General features: G+C 37.5%; 3 protein-coding genes across 4 annotated transcripts; 2 read left to right on the top strand and 1 right to left on the bottom strand.

Moving 5' to 3' along the window:
• Positions 1 to 330: 330 nt before the first annotated feature.
• On the top strand, positions 331 to 6,915 carry LOC142536475 (GDT1-like protein 3). The gene is made up of 9 exons (XM_075641932.1): positions 331 to 588; positions 685 to 741; positions 1,111 to 1,251; positions 2,163 to 2,261; positions 2,480 to 2,552; positions 3,665 to 3,750; positions 4,348 to 4,431; positions 5,279 to 5,338; positions 6,541 to 6,915. Exons 1-9 carry the CDS (start codon positions 502 to 504, stop codon positions 6,727 to 6,729), a joined length of 876 nt encoding a protein of 291 aa, XP_075498047.1. The 5' UTR covers positions 331 to 501; the 3' UTR covers positions 6,730 to 6,915.
• Positions 6,916 to 7,435: 520 nt separating this feature from the next.
• LOC142536612 (CRIB domain-containing protein RIC4-like) lies at positions 7,436 to 10,223 on the top strand. Of its 2 annotated transcripts, none has more exons than XM_075641959.1 (4): positions 7,436 to 7,548; positions 8,249 to 8,395; positions 8,692 to 8,934; positions 10,096 to 10,223. In XM_075641959.1, the coding sequence occupies exons 1-4, from the start codon at positions 7,446 to 7,448 to the stop codon at positions 10,137 to 10,139; spliced, it is 537 nt and encodes a 178-aa protein (XP_075498074.1). In that variant the 5' UTR covers positions 7,436 to 7,445; the 3' UTR covers positions 10,140 to 10,223. The 2 variants fall into 2 exon arrangements, with proteins under 2 accessions (XP_075498074.1, XP_075498062.1); XM_075641947.1 differs by lacking the exon at positions 7,436 to 7,548 and adding an exon at positions 7,982 to 8,131.
• LOC142536697 (putative gamma-glutamylcyclotransferase At3g02910) lies at positions 8,691 to 10,905 on the bottom strand. The gene has a single exon (XM_075641971.1). It carries the CDS (start codon positions 10,688 to 10,690, stop codon positions 10,145 to 10,147), a length of 546 nt encoding a protein of 181 aa, XP_075498086.1. The 5' UTR covers positions 10,691 to 10,905; the 3' UTR covers positions 8,691 to 10,144.
• Between the last annotated feature and the right edge of the window lie 11,670 nt (positions 10,906 to 22,575).

The following is a 22,575-nucleotide window of genomic DNA, read 5'->3' as shown; positions in this document are numbered from 1 at the left end:
TTAAATAATAATCTTTGAGTGTAAATATTCAAAAAAATTCATTTAGTTGAATTTTTTTTTGAAATCGTAATTATTTTAATACTAAATAAAACAAAACATAAATATTTAAATTTGTTATCGGATCAACACATTTTTGTAATCATATATAATTATAATATTGTGTACTTTAAATAATTTCAATGATGAATGAAAAATATGATGTAGATAATTAACGCATAAATTTTTATAAAATCATCCTATTCGATTTAATTAACAAAAATATATTAATTTTTAATAATTATTTATCAAATCAACTCATCTTATAAATATAAATAACTCATTCTTAAATATGTAAGAATAATGAGCACTAAATTATGAGTAAAATGGAATTAGCCCTAATCTCTGGGAAATTAATAGGACAAATATTCAAAATTATTCCGATCCACAATTAGCTTTCCGGATCCAGATCCCCTACTATATCTTTTCTGTTGATCCCAGAAAACTGCTCAGAATCAAGCCAAAATGGGGTTTTCAACTTCTTCTCGAACGAAACCCTTTGGTTTCTACGTGCTCTTGCTCTCTCTCTTCTTCTCCCAAATTGCAGCTCAGGTAATTTGATTTTATTGTTTTTTCACTCTTATTTCTTCGTGGTAATCACTTGGATTTGATGTTCGGACTCATCTATTTGTATACTCTCAATGCTAGGAGAATGGCAGGGATGAGGCGAGTGCAGGGATCAAGGATCTGGGCCGACGTAGTAAAGTCAGTATTCCACTGCTTTATAGTTTTACCCGCTAAATCAGATGTTGCAATATTTGGGTTTTGAGTAAAAATGTCTAAAAACTCTTGATTTTTTTTATAGATTTAATCATGTTATAATGTGTCAGCCGCTGTAATTGTTTCTGAGGAGCTTAATTTCTTCAGTAGCTTACTGCTTGTTATCAATATATTTGGTGCCGTTGAACTTTTATTGGATGAAAGAATTCTCGAACTTTCAACAACTGTAGCTGGAAATAGAAGCTGTGCCTTAGTGGTCATGTACATGCTGGCGTGATATTTTTTGGGTGTATGTGTTGTATTTGTGGAATTTATGTTGGAGTGTGATGACCATTCATGAGTTTTGGTGGGCAGATATTTGTGGACAAAATAAAGACTGGTATTGCAAGGAATGTAAAAGATCCTGATTCTGTTAATCTTGGTGTTGCATTGGACTCTGGTCTTGGGCTATCCGATGCTTTCTTTGCAAGTTTATCAATGATTATTGTCAGCGAGGTAAATATTGGTATCATATATTGCCAGGCATTTTACATTCAGATTTATCGATGTTCTCCGCTGCTCGGGCTTGAACTTTCCAGTATCATGCCATGTATAACTACTTTGATTTGTCATCCCATCAAAAGTATTTCTTTTTTTACCATCCTTTTACTTAATGTTTGAGTTGTCATATTGATAAGAATCACATTTTAATCTTTGTTTTCTCGTGTAATGCTCAATAGAAATGTCACCTATTTACAATAATGAACATGGCATCATCTCGTGCAACAGTTATTGTTGATTTAATTTTGTTGACCAAGATTTTGACTCGTATTGTTGAAATATCTGTTCTTTAAAATAGAGAAATGAGACAGCTAAAATCTTTCTTTTGTTATTGTTTTTCATGGACAATATGTGAATGTTTCCTTTTTTATTCAGCCATTTGTTGTTAAGATTGAATTCGTTAACCACTCACTTAGAACCAAAGAGAACACTAGTATGCCTTTCTTAATTTGCTGGGATAATTTCCTTTCTTAATTTGCTGGGATAATTTCCTTTCTTTCTTCTAGTAAAACATGAAAATAGTCGATCGCAGTCTATGCGGTTAAGATAATATTGAAATGAAAATACCTAATGGAAAAGCAATAGAATGTCAATAGTTTTTGCAGCAGTGTTTTGAAAAGTTGGTCTGTGTTTCATGGTTTTGACACTCCAAAGTGTGCAGCCTTAGGTCTTGATCATACTTTTACAAAATTACATTATTTTAAGTTTCACCACTCAAAATATTGGCATCACAATTTTGAAAAGTTATGTTTGTTTTATACTTATGAAATCAACCTTTTTAAGGGGTTGATAGCCTGTTTTGATAAGATCCTTCATTTGACATCCCTTATCTTTATTGATCATCTTTATTGATGCCTTGCTACTAGATTGGAGATGAAACTTTTATAATAGCAGCTCTTATGGCAATGCGTCATCCCAAGTCAATTGTTCTATCCGGCGCCCTCAGTGCTTTATTTGTGATGACAGTAAGTTGAATGCTGTTTCTTTTGCTGAAATAGTCCTGTTTTGTTTGCTGAAAGAATGCTGTACGTTTTGCTGAAATAGTGCTCTATATTTCTTCTTTTAGGCTTATCTCTCCATTAATTCCAAATATTTGAAGCTTTATATCTATTTCCAGTTTTTTGCTCTCAAAACTTCTTATGGTGGATGATATTGATGCTTTATTTCCCACACATGCTACCAGGTACTATCAACTGGTCTTGGTAGGATTGTGCCTAATTTGATATCAAGGAAACACACTAACAGTGCAGCTACAGGTTATTGCTTCACTCTTCTCCCATATCTATCAATAAAATTTTGCCTTTTTTGGCACGGGGGAGGGGGGATTAAATATGTAAAGCGATTGCTTTTCCAAAAAAAAAGATCGGATGATTTATGATTTGGTTCAACTAAATATGTTTGATGGGTAGCGAAAATGAAAACATGCCTCCCTCAATTGCCAGTTGCGAGATTAGAAAGAAAGAGCCAAAAATGAGTGGGAAATTAATATGGACAGAATCAGTGAGTGTTGTTAGGCAAGGGGAAGCAAAAAAGTAAAAGAAATATATACGGGTGCTTCTTTAGAGAGTTTAGAAAGGAGATAACAAGAATCAGTAGATAGTAAATGTGGATAGATTCGGTCAGTGAAGTGCCTGGTGTCATTTTAGAAATGCTTGTTACGTAAAATTATATTAACTACACAGATCCTAACTCAGAGTACATGCATCCTGGGCTTTCTATAATCATCATCAAGTGAATGACTGGAAGCTTGATAGTGTTTGTAGTGTTGTTAATGAATAATGCGCCAGTATCCAAAATAGTAACTATACTACTAAGCATACAAACAAAAATATAAGCTACACTTCACCTCATGGAACATATTGGATATGCTCCAAGCTTGTTACAAACCTAATTTAAACTTCTTCTCAGTGCACAACACATTTATGCAACCAACTTCTAGTCCAACTCACATATATGTACCACTTATGTCCATCACACTAAACTCAATTATGATCAGTCTATCTAATAAACAGAATCTACTATCACCAGGTCAGTTTCCTATGGACTTTGCTTTGTGATATCCCCATAGCGATTGAACTTGGTTCATCAAATGATGGCTCAAACAAGCAAAATCTTGAATATTTTTGTTCACGCTTTTCATGACACCAAGGTGAGCTTTAAAAACCTTGAAGTCTGCTGGAGAAATATGAAAATAAAAAATGTTAAAATGGTATTGGCTCATTTACCACCAAGCTGAAAGCCATGTTGTTGGTGAACTACACCTGCATCTTTAATGAAAGATAAACTTGCTTGTATAATCTCAAGTTTCTATCTATGCTAACTGGACTTTCAACTTGTTTAGATATCTGATATTAATTTTCTATGGCAGTTCTTTATGCCTTTTTTGGACTCCGACTACTTTATATTGCTTGGAGATCAGATTCAAAAGCCTCTCAGAAGAAAGAAATGGAGGAAGTATGTTCCTATTCCTAAATTTGGTTTATAATTGTAATTTTTATTTCTGAAATTGATACTGTTTCCTGTTTTTGTTTTTTCTATTAATCTTTGAATTATTTTATGGAATTAATTTTTTTGAATTTGACTCTTGAATAGACACTCTGGATGCTAGCCTGCAGTATGTCGTATGCATCAACCTTTTCTGCAAGCTGATTATGTTGGTGCTATATTGTGTTCATGATGCTGTTGTTTGGTGTTTTGTTATAGTAAAACATCATGGTTGATACGACTAGTCATTGATTTTTTGGTTTTGTTGCATGACTAGCTCGTTAACTTTCTAGTTTAGCCTTTTTTCATGCGTTCTCTGTTGATAAATGTAACGCTATGAAAGGACCATAATGCGTTCACCTCACTTTCTGGTTTGGATGGGCGATATTTCTTGTTTCATAGAGCTGGTGGTTGAAATTGAAGTTACTTTCCAATCCTGACTTTATCCTAGCTTATCTACCTTACTAAAGCGTATACGCTGCACTTTCTGTACCTATTCTTATCTTCTCTCCACTCACATGTGTTGATAGATTGTGGAATTTGGTTTTTCACTGTGAATATTTTCAGGTAGAAGAGAAACTTGAGGGTGGGCAAGGGAAAACACAATTCCGACGTTATTTTTCTAGATTTTGTACACCAATCTATTTGGAGGTTTATTTTTACTTCTTTTCAGGCTTTATATTCTACCTGCTGTTTTTCTCTTTATCAAGTTTTATATTCTAACTAGCTCTCAGGTGCACACTGTCCTTTTTCTTTCCAAAGTTATCGTTGAATTATTTCAATTTTTATGTAAAAATTGGTCCATTATTATAGAATAGAGGCAATATGATAATGAGTAAAAAATGATCCGTAAGTTATTGCCTTAATGGAAATTTAATATAAAAAAATGTTAAAATGATCTTTAAGTTATTGCCTTAATGGAAGTTTAATATAAAAAAAATGTTAAAGGGGTAATTGTTAAAATCGAGAAATGGGTAAAATGGTCATTATCAAAACTGCTAGGGTTGAAATGATAATTGCATAAAATTGGCAAAGGGGAAATTGTGAAAATTGAGAAAGAGGTCAAATGATAATTAACAAAATGAACAGGGATGATAATTATATAAAATTGGTACATTATTATAGAATAGAGGCAATATGATAATTAGTAAAATTGTCAAAGGGGTAACTGTTAAAATTGAGAAAGGGGTAAAATATTAATTATTAAAACTGCTAGGTTTATAATTGCATAAAACGGCCAAAGGGGTAATTGTGAAAATTGAGAAAGAGGTCAAATGATAATTATCAAAATGAATAGGGATGATTTTGACAATCATAAAAAAACCATACAAACCTACCTGTATTTTGTCTGTATTATGACTCAACTTTAATATAGGAATAGATAGATAAATTTCTCCCTATTCATTTATTCCATTTTTTTTGTGTTTGTTTTTCCCTCTGCTTTAATTCAAATGGATTGGAGACTTTAAAGTAACTGACTGCAATGTCCTTTTCGCAGTCATTTATTTTGACATTTTTAGCAGAGTGGGGGGATCGTAGCCAGATTGCGACAATAGCTGTAAGATTTTCTTATTTACCTTCAAGTTTCTGATTGTATGTGTGCCAACTTTCAAACTTGGTCATTGTGGATATGAGTATATGTTCCGTCCAATGGTGTCAAATGCATTTCAGACATGCAGTCCTTTGTAGAACTTGAGAATTGATTGTTCACCACCAGACTGGCTAAGCATTTCAGCCATTTCTTCTAAGATCTGTGGAAATGCTTCAAGATTCAGTCTCGTTTAACATAGAAGCATCCAATGGTCTTGGTGTTTGAATGATAGCCTATGTTAACATGGTTAATCGCTAAACAAGCGATATTAAGAACTATATTATAGTTGTAGAGATTCACACACACTTAGGCCATAGAAACTATGACCAAAGCTTTCCTTGTGCTGGTAGTAAATTTTGATGAAATTCATTATAGTCCAACATTTATGGACAAGGATATTGCACATAGTATCTACTTGCTATCAACTTAAGATAATCAATATGGTTTGCGTCATGGTTAATGATTTAGCAAGGGATACAGAGAACTGTGAATTCATTGGAGATCTCTGTTTGGTTATAGAGTAATATATACAGTTGTGCTCATAATTTGTTTTTGGTGATGTACTTTTATTCATTTTCATCTCGTTATATTCCAAGACATGCACAACATTTTACGAACTCTATTGGTTTTGTTTGACTAGAAAATATAAGGTTTCTTTTGTCATCATATTTCTACATGTATAAACCTATTTAATAGTGAGTGAACTGAAGTGTGAAAATTTAATTCAGTTCAAAACCCCTTCATGATTTACTCTAGGCACTACTTCATACTATAATTGAAGTTGTCAAAACTAGATGATACCGTTGCATGAGTTGTCCAGATCCCAGATTAAGTTTCATCTTGGATCCTAGAGGCTTGTCTGGAGTGAAAGCAAAATAGGAGTTATGCTTAATTTGCTATCTGTATTGATAGATTGTTAGAGGACAGTTTATTACGTTGAAAATTTTTATATGGCATGGTTTCAATGTGAATGTTGTGATACAATATTTGTGGTTGTGAAAATCTTGTACTTTGGGCTTGTCAATAATAATCTCTTTAGTCATCTCATCATGCAGTTTACATGTTTGAATTTGAACAATCAGAGGGACTGCAAACATGTTTCCGAGCTAAAAAATCCAAAACTAGTCTACTGGACGAGTAAAAAACTTTTGAATTTTTGCCTTTTACAGCTAGCTACACATAAAAATGCTGTTGGAGTTGCTGTAGGGGCCATTATAGGACATACAATCTGTACATCGGTGGCAGTGGTCGGTGGAAGTATGCTGGCATCAAAGATTTCACAGCGTACTGTTGCAACAATCGGAGGCCTCCTCTTCCTTGGCTTCTCCTTGTCTTCATACTTTTATCCTCCTCTATGATCATTTGGTAAATTCAACTCGATTACATGTCGTGATATCCCCCCATAGTGTTAAGTTTCTAATTTATACTTCGTCACATGTGCCAGGATAAGTTTAATATTGGTGTTCAATGATATTGTTCTCCCTATTTTTTGTACGTAGCATTCTCCGTATTAAGATCAATTTATTAAATACTCTTAACGTGTTTCTTTCAGTATAAAGAATCATCTTTTGTTGAAAACGCAAAGCTTGCAGTTTAATTCATATTCCAATTTCCAGCTCTGATGTCTCGCATACGTATAGTTTTGGTTTATTGAAGCTAGTTTAGTCATCATGATACCAACGACAGAAGTACCATACACGAAAAGGCGAAAGATTCTGTGAGACTGATTGCGAAAATCATAGATGACACAAATCCATCCTATCCGATCTGGTCATATTTTTAAAGGCGAAATTATGAAGATTTGCTTGTGTCCACGAGTTGATGAAATATACAGCCTCTTGTTGAGAATATAAAGAATAATTGAAGTGAATATATTACCAAAGATGGTGAAATAAAAAGCTTGATAGTATAATTTTTTCCTTCATAAATTGAATCTGAAGTGGATTCGACTCTTGGTGCTATTGTTGCGGCTTCTGCAAACACTGCATTATCGGAGCTTGGCCAGCAGATCTTATCCGATACTCCGAAAATTAGGACTTGTACAAGACTTTAGCTTCTTGTTCATTATGGTGACATGTATGCCAAAGGCGGATGCCCTAAAATCGTGAGGACCGCGATTGGACAGGCAAATTTAGTACAAAAAACTAATGAAGAAATACAGTATTCAGGCAAAGCAGGTATCCGCATGTTGTGCTCTTAAAGCAACCAATGACTTGATAATTCATTGGTTCCAAATCCTTCGGAATCAGGCAAATTAACAAAATTCCCCAGCTATATTTATGACTATAGCGATTGGGGCTCTCCATGTTATCAAAAGTTTGCTTGGAACGTACTCATTTTTGGTGGAGTAGCTAAAAGATACAAGAAGATTAAACAAGCAAATAGCGCTGGTTACCTTCTCCTTTAAGTGAGGCAAGTAGAGGAGGAGCCCACCTATTTAGAACCAACGGAGAGACAACTGAATATCAGTCATCAATCGTGAATGGACATTCTTTCTCAATATAAAACAAAGCAGTTCTAACTTAAAAATAAAGCTAGTGTGTAAATTAGAAGCATATATATTATATTATAGAAACATCACTCCTCCAAATCCACCTCATAACTTGTTGCATCTCAGTTCTAAACCATATCAAGACATGCGAGATCGAAGCGAACGGTTTTTACTTCTTCCATTCACTATGGGCTGCATCTCTGAATCAAGCATAGCAATTGGAATGCAGCAAAAAAGATCAAAGCCAGACATCGACTCAACTCCCACAAGTCTGCTTCTCCACAAGACATAAACGCACGCACGCACGCACGCATTTCATGCAAGCATTAAATCCTTTTACTCGCACACTTTTAACCTTTCTGGGGTTTTTTGTTTTTGCTTTGAAGGAACCAATGAAGGAGACAGGAACATAGAAGAAGGGGACTACGAGGATGACGAAGAAAGTTTGTCGGGCCAAAATTTGAAGAGCCCATCCTCCCTTCCAAGATTACAAAAGCTGATAAAAAATTTCAAGAACTTCTCCCAGTTATTTGGTACGTAAAAATGAAAATTTTCCTATCATTCAATACACATGTTATGTCTATTTTAAGATGCATAACTAAAAGTACGATTTTATTCTCATGTTGAATGTGTCCGTCATACTCTAAAAATAGTCATCTTGGAAGCCGCCCCAAGATTACTTTATTTGACTCCACAAACTTGATCAAATAACTCAAATATAAATAAACAGTATCATTTCCAAAGTCACCCCCTTTGTTCACTTGTCAGGCTTCTTTGACATGCTTATAAATATACGTGTCAAAAAATATTTAATATGTATCTCATTCAGCATACAAAGATGAGTTAGAAGAACCAGAAATAGGAATGGAAATTGGATTACCGACAGATGTGAAGCATGTGACACACATAGGGTTGGATGGTTGTGCAAGCTCGATCCTCTCAAACGGCTGGAACAATCTTATTGAACCAGAAATGATAAATTTCCCATCTTTATTCTTACCGCCGACGCATGAGATTGCAGCAGAAAACCTTGCTGATACATCCAGTGTCAATATGTTGCTTGGAACAAAATGTACAGTTTAAAGTGATAATCACAGTAAAATTGAAGAGTGACTCAGATGAAGATGGTTACTTAATTTTAATTGTGATATGCATCTCCAGAAATTTTGCTCATGTATCTTATAAGTGTTTATTGTGGTTATGTTTGCTTTTGTGATGGTGTGTACCTTGTAATGCAAAACTCTATGGCAGTTATATGATATTTGTCCAAATTCTAAGATACATACGGCTGCAATAAAACTAAATCCCAAAACCAACAAAGTTAACAACAGTAAGAACAAAACCTAAGTACGACAGTAACGTTAAGAAAATTTACTAGCTGATAGGTCCAAAGCTCCCATATCAATTTGAATGGTTGACAAGCTCTTGGTGGGAACAGTTGAGCTAGAATATGTTTGATTTTTCAAAGTCCCATATTTTTTGGAACCAAAATTTCTTGGTTTCAATTATTATCTTTTTGACAATGTCACTGTGATGGTAAAATCATTTTTCTCTAGTTGCAAAGACAGCATAACTTCCAATTAGATATGAGACGAACTGAGTTTAGGTTCAAATAGCAAGAGTATGACGCATGAGATACTGACACTATTTTCACACATAAAATGTTTATTCTAGCGAAATCCTCTCAACCCCCTAGATTTTGACACCAACTGCATGCATTCAAAATTCACCAACTTATCCTTCATTTAACTGCGTGATAAAGCGGCAATGGGACACAACTCCTGTTATGTCTGGAAGTGATGTAATAGCTAATTATGTGTGAGGTGCAACGCATGCTAGGTCAATGAAAAATGGACAGTCATGCAAATCTTGTGATGATTCAGTGGTTTGCTGCTTTGGGACTGCCTACAATATGGTAAATCTGTATGTGTTTTCAAGTTAATTTTGAACAACATACTCGTGCCGAGTGAGCAAATGAGTGAGACTATTTTTGCTAAGCTATTACTAAGTAGTGGGAAAATATACATACCGGTGACATTCTAGACATAAAGCTAATCAATTGTATGCCAGATACAATACGCATAAATGCAGTGAGCACAATAACAAAATCACAGTTGAATCACTAAAAGTAACCAAAACATGAGAATGTGCAGTGTTAACAGTAATAGAAATCTTAATTGCATAACTGGCAATGATCAACGCATTGTTCGACGCTGAATCCTTCAAAAAATAGCTGAAGAATCCAGCAATGGCTGCAGGGGAATGATTAATCCATAAAAATCTCAACTCTGCTCTGATATGAATTTGTTAATATCATGAAGAAAGCATGAACGAGGAGGCCTATCTTCCCTCCTAACATACTTCTTTCCCATCTCCAAAGTGTACTCACTCATCAGCCCCTCCTCCCCACACCTTTTCCTCATCGCTTCCCCAAATCCCCGATGCGCAAAGTACGCCTCCGCATGCACCACCTCATCCCCGCCATCCGCAACCACCGCCACCGGAAGCCTCTCGTAGTGGGCTCGATCAACCCCCTCCAGCTCATCGAGACGGGCCAATCCCCGGTCTGAAGACACGGAGTAAAGCTCTCCCCGGATCAGGTGACCCGATCCCGGAAGGTTGATCAGGTAAGGTATGCCGTTGGGCCCGCACACCAAGGGGAAGGCGTCCAAGGTGGCACGTGGTCCGATGAATGCGGCGTCGCCGGTGTGCATGAGGTTCGAGATAAGCGAGTGGTTGTAGAAGCCACGCTTGAGCGTGCCATACACGAAGATGAGGCTGACGCCACCGTCTACTACTCCTCCATCTGCCACTCTTGCATTGGCCATGCCAAAGATGATTCAAGCCGATAAAGCCTGTAAAAATCTGATCTTTCAATTGAGAAAGTTGATTGATGGGAAAAATCAGGATGGATCTTCCCCTGCTGAAAGTGAAGAGAACCGATAAGGAAAAAGAGGAAAGCCGTGCTTTTGTGCGATCAGTTTCATTAGGTCCTAAACACGAGTTTACCACAACCAAACAACTTTCACGTTTTTGCCTGGTTTAGTATCGAAGCAGTTAGCTTTAGACTAGTCTGATCGTGTACCTCTCGAGCCGATTTAAGAAATCGTTTTATTCGTATTGGAATTTGAGCATAACCCAAATATGTTCGATTTTTTTTCGATCGAACTCAAACTCAAATTATTTTATTCAATATTGCTACCCTCATAAGAGCTCGGGTCATCATGAATGACCCGGTATAACAAATGGATTTCCAAATCAGGGTCATTATGCATAATGGATTCTTCTGAAGTCAGGCAGGTGCAAGCTCAGGTTCAACTCTCCGGGCAACCAGAAGCCCGGGCTCTCATATAAGCTCCCGGGATGCATTCTACTCGGGCTACCTCGATAACAGTGCCGCACTCGAGTGCTATCTTATCTGTCAGAATTACAGGGGTTTGGCGTGTCAGAAAAGCTATCAGAGGTAGGGTGGCTTGACAGGAAGTCAACATCAAATGCTAGAATGGGAAGTGTACGCGCAAATCAAGGTAATCCTTGATTTTCCTTCTTATAAATAGCAGTTATACATCTCATATTTAAAGAATTCTGAATTCTTTGAACTCTCGAGCACTCATATATATTCGCTTGTGTTCATCTTCAACCTGTTGACTTAAGTATCGGAGTGGTCACGCCGGACACCCCTCCGGCACCCATTCACGAGTTCCTTTTATTGTTTGCAGGTCACGATCGAAGCCATCTACCTTGCTCATTTTTTTAAACAACATTATTGATTCGATTCGATGGAGCACCCGATCCTGCTAATCTATTTAATTAGGATCGCATCAAATGCATCTCAAGATTTGAAAACGAATACCAAGGAAAATTGAAAAATGGATGACTAAATCATAAAAATGACATAAAACGAATAATTAAATGAGTAATTATTCCACTTTCAAAAAAAAAGGAAATTATCCCGATCATTAATTGATTGTATTCAACGTACATTGGGCCGGGACTGCAGTAATTGGGTTGGTTTGGTGGCCCATTTGACTTGTCTCGCGAAAGGACATTTAGACTTTTTTGTGAAATATGAACACCGATCGTTTCCCTTTATTTTCAAAATATTTGTCAACATGCCAATTATGATTTGAACTGAAAATGGATTTATCGAAAATTGTCATATAAACCATATTTCGGTTTTTTAGGTTTGGGATAAAAATTTGAAACCAGCGAATATGGCGAGACTAGCTCGACCAGTCGAGCCGACGCCACGGTTCGACAGATACTGGGCTTGGGATGGCTTGATGTGCAGGAGTCCACACACACACAAGTGTATTTCCCTGAAAAACCAAGAAACCTATATGTATACAGAAGAACCTGACTATTTAAGGGTGCATTTGGATGAAAGTATTTGACTGGATCAGTGAGTGGATTTTAAATTTTACCAAGAAAAAAAATTTTATATATATATATATATATATATATATATATATATATTTTGCTTCCTCCATCTTAATTTGAATCAAGGCAAAAATTTGTGTGAGACGGTCTCACGTGTTGCATTTGTGAGACGAATATTTTATTTGAGTCATCGAAAAATTATTGAATGCAGCCATGTGCCCATTTTTATTTATTTATTTATTGCAATATAATAATTTATTAATTAATCTTTGTCAAACTTGGTTAATTCAGACAGCATGCCTACCAACTTTGAATATCGACAAAGCCCACCATATGACCATATGCCTAACTTCTTTATCTTTGAATACTTTAATTAATTTATAAGATTGTGACGAATACTAATTATTTAACATAATTATTACATAATATCGTCGGCTTTCGATGTTGAACTGAGACATCCATTTGGCGTCATCGGCTAATGGCGATGAATTATAAGATTAATTAGTCAATCTCGAACATTAAAAAATTGAGCTCAATATAGAAGAGTTTAATACGAAACTCAAACCTCTCAGAGCTAGCTAGACTCACGAGTCGGTATTTATCGATATCTTATAACTTATCTGATACAAAGCTCCAAAATATAGGAGTCAAACATGTATATGATTTTTCAAGCCTTTTCAATTTTATTTTTTTTTGTTTATAGAAATTCAATTACATCAATATCTAGCAAAATAAAACTATGGACCAAAATATACATTTTGTAGTCTATATTTATGTTATTAAGAAATTTGACATAAAAATATAATATTCACGAGTACTAATACTCTTTTAATGCATATGAAACATTTGAAAATTAGTTTTTAGCCGACAATAGAATTTATGCTAGGGCTAGAGTTCGGAAAATTCTTAGTCGATAAGTCCAAAACAAGGATGTAGCTCTTTTTTTTTTATTTTATTTTATTTATTTAAACGATGTAGCTGCTTTATGTAGGGGGGGAAACAGCTTTAAAAAAATTGTAATTTTACCTTTAATTTTTTTAAAATTTTGTTAAAAAAGTTTGAAAATAATAATAAAAAATTTAAAATTTTGTCCATCCAAAATTTCCTTTTCGCCTTGCCTATCTGGTCACCACGAGCTGTGGGGTAGGCGTTTAAAGTCTGTATATATATATATATATATATTTCACATCTTAAACATGTGGTGCTAGGCTAAACATGTCTTGATCGTCATGTTAAAACTACTTTTTCAAATGTTCATTTTAATACACATTGGATTATGAATTTGTTTTGGGAATTTTTATTAAACAAAATCAAATTTGAACTTTATGTAAGATGAACACAAACATGCATAGTGTTGATCAGAACCATACATGTGTTCGATGGAGCCTGAAGATAGAATTTAAAAATAGGTTCTCTAGTTGATATAAATAATGCTAAAGTTCAGTTAGCAAATAATAAATATAATAAATAGTACATAAATATACAATAAACAATATATTACAAAAAAAGTCAGTAAATATTTGAAATAATTATATAAATAATAATCGTCTAGCTATTTTAGAGAAAAAAATATATATATCAAATTTGTAAAATCCCGTTTTTGAATTATTTCTTTGGTAATCAACAAGATAGCTAGCTCATTTAGTGTATTTTGTGACATTATTGATCGAAGATAAGTAGTGTTGTGCCTAATATTTCAGAAGCCCAAAATTCGGCCCAAATGAAATTGCAGTTGGCCCAATGAATCAACGTGATATCAGTTGCTGCCAGTGCCCGACGTGGAAGAACGTTGAGTGATGGGGGAAGGGAAAACTGCTGTGCAGAATGTGACAAAAGTGAGGGAAGGAAATCAGAAAAACCCCCGAAAAAATCAACACAAAAATCTACAGCAAAAACTCTGCAGAATTCCTTATCAATTTTATGCAAAATTTCTCTTATTTGCTATGTTGTTTATTGTCATTTCCAGCAAGCATTCTATAGATTTTAGCAATGTCCATCCAAGTCTCATGTGAAAGCTTTGTTCGAATTTATAACGGCATAATAAATATTGATGTTGCTTATGAATTCCTCCTTTAATTTCATTATATTTCTCATTTCACGTTCTTATTTTTGGAGCCATTTCGAAGGAATTAGAACAAACGGTCGAATCGAGATTCGCAACGCTTGGTAAACGAAGTCAGATTAATTCACATTCGGCACGAACACGTGCCTGGCACGCCCGCAAATTTTCGCGACAAACAAGTAGTTATTAACTTCAACTTCGATATGTTTCTTTCTTCTTATGCAACTGTTACTAGGATAATTAACAAAATCTCACAGGCAATATAAGTATTTGATAATGAATCATTCAGTTTTGCTAAACACGGTAGCATCTTAAAAAGTTATTGAAGCTTTGTACAATACTTCATCAAGCTTGTTAAAGACTAACTCGTTAACTTCTCCAAACTCAAGAAATGTCCCAAAGTCTATTGATATTGTTTAAATTGTTCAAACCGAACTTTAAAAAAGATCGAGTTTGATAAATTATAAACAAAAAATTTCAAATTACTCTTTTTTTATTTAATATTGGGCAAAAAATTTTTATTTCAATAGATTATCGCATCACGTACCATCTCAAAATCCAACGCTGGAGTTTGTCTCAAATGGTGAGGAGGATAGATTGCCCCCCGAGTGTTATGTCCCGAACCTGGCGCTGAATATCCACGCATTCCCCCATCAACATACATCCCTGGATGTAAGTTAGGAGATGTAACAGAGAACACGTTACCAGCCATTTGTTTACTGTTGCTGCAGTTTTGGAATTTCAACCCCAACTCCTCATCCCTTTTGTGCGGAGGAGTGTATCTCCCTTCCTTGGCAGATTCAGGAACTCGTGCTTCGCCCAAGCGGCGATTTTCACCTGCTTGAGAAATCCCTGATCCTTGACCTTGATCTTTCAGCAATTTAACGTCAGTTTCTTGAAGTTTAACATTTTCTGGCGTAACAGCCTCTCCCTTTGCAGACTTCCTCCATTCCTTCACTTCTGCCACAAATTCCATCATAACAGTAGAGAAAGTTTGGGTCATTTCTCTGATATCACTGCGGATATTTTTCTCCATGGCCAACATAAAGTTCAGCGAAGGCCCACCACCTTCAGAAACATCAATTCCTTCCTTCATATTCTCTTCCTCGAACTTGTGTACTAACCTTTCCACCGTTCTTCCATCTGCATCAGTTTCCTGAAACTCTTCTTGTGAGCGATGACATTTCCCCATTGATGGAGGAATTCCTTCACTCTTCTCAGTACGCTTTGGAGGCATTGTGTCCCACCGGATCACGGATTGTCCCTTTCATGAAACGCAAAAGTGAAGAACTTTCCAAGAAAAACATTTCTCCAGTGCAAACACCCTATACTTTTGATGCATCAAAGACGGAGGAAATTTTCGATCACTTGGTGAAAGAAAAGTTTATAATATTCCCCTCAGACCACAAGCTGCCCACTAGGGAGGAATTGAAAGAAAGGGATTACTGTAAGTACCACAACTCCTTCAACCATAATACTAATACTTGTTGGGCTTTCAAGAATGTCTTGCATGAAAGAATCAACAAGGGTATCCTGAAATTCCCCGAGAAAAAGGAAGCAATGATAGTGGATGAAGATCCTTTTCCCCCGATAGCCAATGTGAACATGAGCAGTACTGATTTGCGCTTCTTGATCAATGAGAGGAGAAGGAGTGGAAACAGGGACATGTCCATTAGGCCAAGAATTACTATAAAGAAGTGTTGGGTGCCTCGAAAAATGATGTTTGAGGTTAGGGAGAAGAAAACAGAAACTTTTCATGGGAAAGATCGCTATTACAGTGGGGAGGATCTGCATTATACTGGAAGGAATATGAGGTATGACAGGGAATCCATGGCCAAAAGGCCGGAGAACCAGTACCTCAGAAGGAGCCCATATTCTTGGTCGAGGAATAACGAGAGAAGAAGTGGCCAGCAGTCATGTCATAAGATAACACAGAGGCCATCTCTTCTGAGCACCGATAAAAAAAAAAAGAGAGGAATTCCCGCTTTTTTGTTCCTCCCAGAGCAATCCCTGATGGTGTATGGAGGCGAGTAGAACATCCAAAATTCCCAAAGCCTCTTTCTAGAACCCAAAAACGACGTTTGTTGAGAGAAAAAGCTGCTGAACGTAGGTCTGGGGTAGAGGAGTCATTTAAAGAGAAGAAAAAATTTGGGAGGAAGGCTACTGAAGATAATGAGGAGGAAGATGATGATCTATTATCGGAGGAAGACAGTGAACCAGTCAAGAGGGCTACTTTCAAAGTGGGGCAGATTTTGGTTTCATTTGAGTGTGCCACTGGCTCGTTAATGTTGTCAGAGGAATTCAAACGCAAAAGGATGTGTGAATCAGAGGTGTTCGCTGGAAATCAAAATGGTACACAACCTGTTCAGACTGATATTTTCAATGAAAGCGTCGGTGTTTTTGTCGATGAAGAGAAAAGAGTATTGATGAAGCGACCCACAAATGAAATGACTCAGCATATCAAGCCACTCTATATTGTAGCGCATGTGAATGGAAAACCGTTGTCTAGAGTGTTAATAGATAATGGGTCTGCTGTGAATATTTTGCCGTACAGAATTCTTCAGAAATTGGGGAAGAAGGTGGAGGATTTGATTCCCACCGAAGTTTCCGTGGCGGCTTTTACTGGGGAGTCTACAAAAACTTTGGGAGTATTGCCAGCAAACATCACTGTAGGGTCCCGATCTTCATTGTCAGCCTTTTTGGTGGTAAATTCCAGTGCAAGTTTCCACGCTTTGGTAGGAAGGGATTGGATTCACACCAATCATTCTGTGCCATCATCCATGCACCAGTTGCTGTTGATGTGGAAAGGAGATGAGGTGGAAGTGGTACAGGCTGATTCACAGCCGTATCAGTCAAACTCCAACGCAGTAGAAGCTAGATATTATGATGGAGCCTTCGGACCTATCAGAATTCGTGATTACAAGATGAATGGGCAGCAAGGAGCAGTCTACATGGACACCAAGAAAATAAAGGAAGCAGTTGAAATAATTCTCAAACCCACTGCCATGGTCTCTCCTAGACCAATGGTTCGACCTGTTATCGAGGGGGTCGATGATTAAGTTCACTAAAGAAGAAATGGAAGTGGCTGCAACTTCCGAATGGAAAGCCACATTGCAGCAGCTGGTGAGTGAAGTACAATATCAGGAATTATGGGACATTGACGGAACTGAAGTAATATTTGAAGATGAATTTGATAACGGTGAGGAAATAGAGTTACAGCTGGAAGATTTAGTCTTAGCTCCGGCACAGATGGAAGATCGACAGCCGGAGACTCAGGACCCTTTGAAAGAGGTGAATCTGGGGACTGTGGAATGCCCTAAACCCACGTACATCAGTGACTTATTGGAGGAAGAGATGAAAGGGGAAATAGTGAAACTTCTCATGGAATTCAAAGATTGTTTCGCATGGGAATATGAAGATATACCGGGTTTAGATCGTAAATTGGTGGAACATCGACTACCAATTAAAGATGGTTTCAAACCATACCAACAGCCGGTTAGAAGGATGTCCAAGGCGATTGAAGCAAGAGTAAAAGAAGAAATTGAAAAACTACTCAAAGCAAAATTCATTCGTCCAGTAAGATACACGGAATGGCTGGCAAATATAGTCCCTGTCATGAAAAAGAATGGGAAGCTTCGAGTTTGCATAGATTTCAGAGATTTAAATTGTGCTACCCCGAAAGACGTTTATGTCATGCCAGTAGCTGATATGTTAATCGATGCAGTAGCAAAAAACGAGTTGATGTCATTTATGGACGATTTTTCAGGATACAACCAAATAAAAATAGCCGAGGAGGATGTATCCAAGACAGCCTTTAGATGCCCTGGAGCGATCGGCACGTTCGAATGGCTTGTTATGCCATTTGGATTAAAAAACGCGGGGGCAACTTACCAAAGGGCCATGAATACCATTTTCCATGACATGATCGGTCAGTGCTTAGAGGTATACATTGATGACATTGTTGTAAAATCTAAAAAAGCAGCAGATCACCTTGGCCATCTTAAGAAAAGTTTTATAAGGATGAGGCAGCACAACTTGAAGTTGAATCCTTTGAAATGTGCTTTCGGTGTACAGGCTGGGAATTTCCTTGGATTTTTGGTTCACCAGCGGGGGGTAGAGGTGTACAAAAATAAGGCTAAAGCCATTATGGCAGCGATGCCACCGAATGATAAGAAGGAGCTACAAAGATTCCTCGGTCAGGTAAATTATTTAAGAAGATTTATTTCAAACCTGGCAGGTAAAACTCGTGAATTTTCTCTATTATTAAAGTTGAAAGACTCGGAGGAATTTAAATGGGAAAAATGTCACCAGGAAGCCTTTGATAAAATAAAAGAATATTTGTCTAAACCTCCTATTTTGATGCCCCCAAAACATGGTTTTCCCCTCAAATTGTATATATCGGCCGCTCAGGATTCTATTGGGTGTCTTTTGGCACAAAATAACCAAGAGAATCATGAGCAGGCCATTTATTATCTGAGTCGATCATTAACAGAGGTGGATGTTAGATATTCAGTCATAGAAAAGCTGTGTTTGGCGTTGTATTATTCATGTACTAAATTGAGGCATTATCTGATTCATTCAAGAGTTTATGTGATTTCGCAGACAGATCTTGTCAAGTACATGCTTCACAGGCCTGTCTTGACTGGGAGAATTGGCAAATGGTCGCTGGCATTGGTCGAATTCACTTTGATCTATTGCCCACAAAAATCGGTGAAAGGCCAAGCCGTTGCTGATTTCCTAGCAGACCATCCTATGATTGATGTGACAGGGAATGTGCCAGGAGATATAACAGTTTTCTGTATTAATCAGCCTTGGATTTTGAAGTTTGATGGTTCCAGCACGGAGAGGGCATCAGGGGTTGGAATCGTGATAACATCCCCAACAGGAGTCAAGACGGCTTTGTCATTCAATCTGGACTTTCCATACACCAATAATCAGGCTGAATATGAAGCACTAGTGATTGGTTTGGAAATTTTACGAGATTTGGGAGCTAGAGATGTGCTGATTATTGGGGATTCCCAGTTAGTCCTCAAGCAAATGTCAGGGGAATATAAATGTTCAAGTTTGGCGTTGGCCCCTTACTTTACTGCTGCTTCACAGCTCCTTGATGATTTTGAGGATGTGATATTCCAACATGTGCCAAGACAAGACAATTGGGAAGCTGATGAATTGGCTCAAATTGCTTCTGGTTTAAAGATGTCGTCCGAGCTCACCCACAAACTCTTGTTGATACAAAAAAGAAATCACCCTTCTATCCATCAGCGAGGAATACAAGTGGATACCTTTGACATTGATGTTGACCTCGTTGGGGATTGGAGGGATGAAATAAAAAATGCATTGAGGAATCCTGAGCAGAGGTTGCCTCATGGTTTGAAGATGAGAATTCTGCATTATGTCTTGATGGGAGATGAACTGTACAGGAAAGGATACGATGGTTTATTGTTGCGGTGTTTGGGTTTCCCAGAGTCCATGAGAGTTATGCAGCAAGTACATGAAGGAATATGTGGGGCACACCAGTCAGGAATCAAGATGAGATGGCTAATCCGTAGACATGGCCACTACTGGCCATCGATGTTAAAAGACTGTATAAGATATTCGAGGGGTTGTCAACAATGTCAAAAACACGAAAATATTCAGAGGATACCAGCCGATGAAATGCACGCTGTCATAAAGCCGTGGCCATTTCAGGGGTGGGCCATGGATTTGATAGGTAAAATTTATCCTCCCTCGTCTAAAGGACACTCCTTTATAATTGTGGCAACCGATTTCTTCACCAAGTGGGTTGAGGCTCTCCCCATGAAAAAGGTAGAGCAGAAAGATGTTGTTCTGTTTGTAAAAGAACATATTATTCACAGATTTGGAATCCCGCAATCGATCACTACCGACCAGGGAACTATGTTCGTAGGGTCAGAAATGAAGGAATTTGCCGAAGATTACGGAATCCAGTTGATTAATTCTTCACCTCATTATCCCCAGTCCAACGGTCAAGCTGAAGCTTCAAACCAAGTATTGATCAAGATGTTGAAAAAGATGATGGAAGACAATCCCCGAGATTGGCACCGACTGCTATCAGAGATTTTATGGGCTTATCGGACCTCAAAGAGAAGTGCTACTGGTACAAGCCCTTTCACCTTGACTTATGGGCATGACGCAGTATTGCCTATGGAAGTGGTAATCCCTTCTTTGAGAGTGATGAGGCAGAATGATTTGGAACCAGAGATTTACACGGAAGCTATGATTATGGAACTTGAGGATTTGGATGAGCTGAGAATGCAGACATATAATGCTTTGATGCTTCAGAAATCCAAGGTGGCCAGAAGTTACAATAAGCGTGTGAATAAGAAAATATTTGAAGAAGGAGACGTGGTTTGGAAAGTGATTTTACCCCTCGGGACCAAGGACAGGGAGTTCGGCAAATGGTCACCCAACTGGGAAGGGCCATTCAAAGTTCATCGACTATTAGATGGAAATGCATATTGGTTGGCAAGTCTTGATGGGGAGCCACATAGAAGGTGCATTAATGGCAAATATTTGAAGCATTATTACCCCAGTAGTTGGGTAGGGGTGTCAGAAACAAAGGGTTCATGAAGCTGGATGCGAAGGAGTTGGTACAAAGTAGGCTAGATGGCCACTTTGTTTGAATCCATTGTATTAACTTGTCAGAAGTTATTGTGAATATGCAAGGAATAGGCTTTAAGCCATTCCTTGGCAAACTTATTTGTATAGAGTGACAGAGCATTTGTAAATAAATAAAAATACTGGCTCGTGGAGTTCGCGGTAGTTAATTTGGGTAGAGTGCTCGTTTTGTTAGTTGGCCAAATCGGTAACAAAGCGAAGTTCATTTAAGTGCATGTCTTGAAACTTCGGTGAGCTTTATTCAAAAATTGTGGTTTGGCCGTTCATTGGGAATGTATGTTGATTTGCGTTTGTTTGCATCGTTATTAAATGTTCACTTTTTAGAAAAAATTTTGGCAGAGTTTCGCTTGTAAGTATAATATGCCAAAAATATAAAAACACCTGCAAACAAGCCCCAAGCAACAGATATCCAGAGAATAATGCATTATAACAACAGAGCTGAGTTTCTAAATATTCCCCAACATTCACGAAAAAGAAAAAGAACAAGCCAAATCATGGCAGACATGCGCAATATGTCAAGAATGTACTACTCTATAGTCCATAAAGTCCACAAAATACCAAAATATAAACCAATATCGCCATAAAGATGAGATGGAGTCTTCAAGAGAAATCAAGTTGACGTAGCTCTTCCCACTTGGACAAGCATTCAACCCGAGTCTGCTCAGCCGTTTTCAATGTATCCTCCCACTGCTGATAGGCATGCCTTTGACTTACCAAATTGTCGCCCAAGCTTTGGATGTCTGCCTTGAGTCTGTCAGAGGAAGTCTTTAAAACCTCACTATCATGAAGGAGAGTTACCATATCAGCTTTGTGTTGGGCGATTTCCATTTCTAGCTTCTTCACCAATTCCTCTTTGGCGTCAAACTCCTCATTTTTCTGATGTAAATCAGAAAGAGCAACTTTCCGTTCGGATAGCATACCATCTAAATGTCTTTTTTGCTCCTTGAAGTTGTTCACTCGAATTAGTGTCTCTGAACATATAGAACTCGAGTCCTGGAAAGCTGAGAATATGTTTGGCAAAGCAGCCAACACCTCATGAAGTGGGGATGACGAGAAATCTGGGCTGCTTTTCAGGATAGACACAGCGGATAAAATGGTGGTTTTTTCCATATCCCCTAAGGCGTTGAGGTTCATATTCAAGAAATGCTTCAGTGAAGCTTTTGCGGTAGCAAGCTCCAAACCAGAGGGGACATTCAAAGAGGAGGCCATATGAGAGGGTCCTGACTCCAAAAAGCTGAAATCAAAATCCAAAGTCTCCTCTACCAAAGAGACCATCGCTCTCCGTGCCGATAGATCCTAAAATGCCAAGGAGAAGGTGAGACACAAACAACAAACTGATAATTAAAGAGGGAGTAGAATGGTTGTTACCAGAAAGTGGGAGCCAGCCGAGGGAGATTTCTCTGCCACATCATCGGAAAAATTCCCGGGGAGAACTTTCCTACGCTTGAGTGAGGCCAAAGGAGTGGCCAAAGGGACATGCTCATCCGACTCGGTCTCTGCGGAAGAGCTGGAGGTTGAGGAGGAGTCAAGATTTTCTACTGTCACAGGGCCAGCTGAGGGAATGGAAGTGAGCGGTTGGATTGCCCGAGACAATTGAGCGGTGGATCGGGTCCGTCGTCTTGACGGCGAAGGAAC

This window comes from Primulina tabacum, chromosome 1 (assembly GCF_025594145.1).
Source record: "Primulina tabacum isolate GXHZ01 chromosome 1, ASM2559414v2, whole genome shotgun sequence".
NCBI lineage: Eukaryota > Viridiplantae > Streptophyta > Magnoliopsida > Lamiales > Gesneriaceae > Primulina > Primulina tabacum.
This window is presented reverse-complemented; position numbering and strand designations above follow the sequence as displayed.

Bases quoted from the DNA above. Each gene is read 5' to 3' on its own strand.
- LOC142536475 (XM_075641932.1), top strand. From the start codon at position 502: ATGGGGTTTTCAACTTCTTCTCGAACGAAACCCTTTGGTTTCTACGTG. The intron at 3,751-4,347 runs GTATGTTCCTAT...GAATATTTTCAG, and splicing joins AGAAGAAAGAAATGGAGGAA to GTAGAAGAGAAACTTGAGGG. The intron at 5,339-6,540 runs GTAAGATTTTCT...TGCCTTTTACAG, and splicing joins GCCAGATTGCGACAATAGCT to CTAGCTACACATAAAAATGC.
- LOC142536612 (XM_075641947.1), top strand. From the start codon at position 8,008: ATGCGAGATCGAAGCGAACGGTTTTTACTTCTTCCATTCACTATGGGC. The intron at 8,132-8,248 runs GTCTGCTTCTCC...TTTGCTTTGAAG, and splicing joins CATCGACTCAACTCCCACAA to GAACCAATGAAGGAGACAGG. The intron at 8,396-8,691 runs GTACGTAAAAAT...TATCTCATTCAG, and splicing joins GAACTTCTCCCAGTTATTTG to CATACAAAGATGAGTTAGAA.
- LOC142536697 (XM_075641971.1), bottom strand. From the start codon at position 10,690: ATGGCCAATGCAAGAGTGGCAGATGGAGGAGTAGTAGACGGTGGCGTC.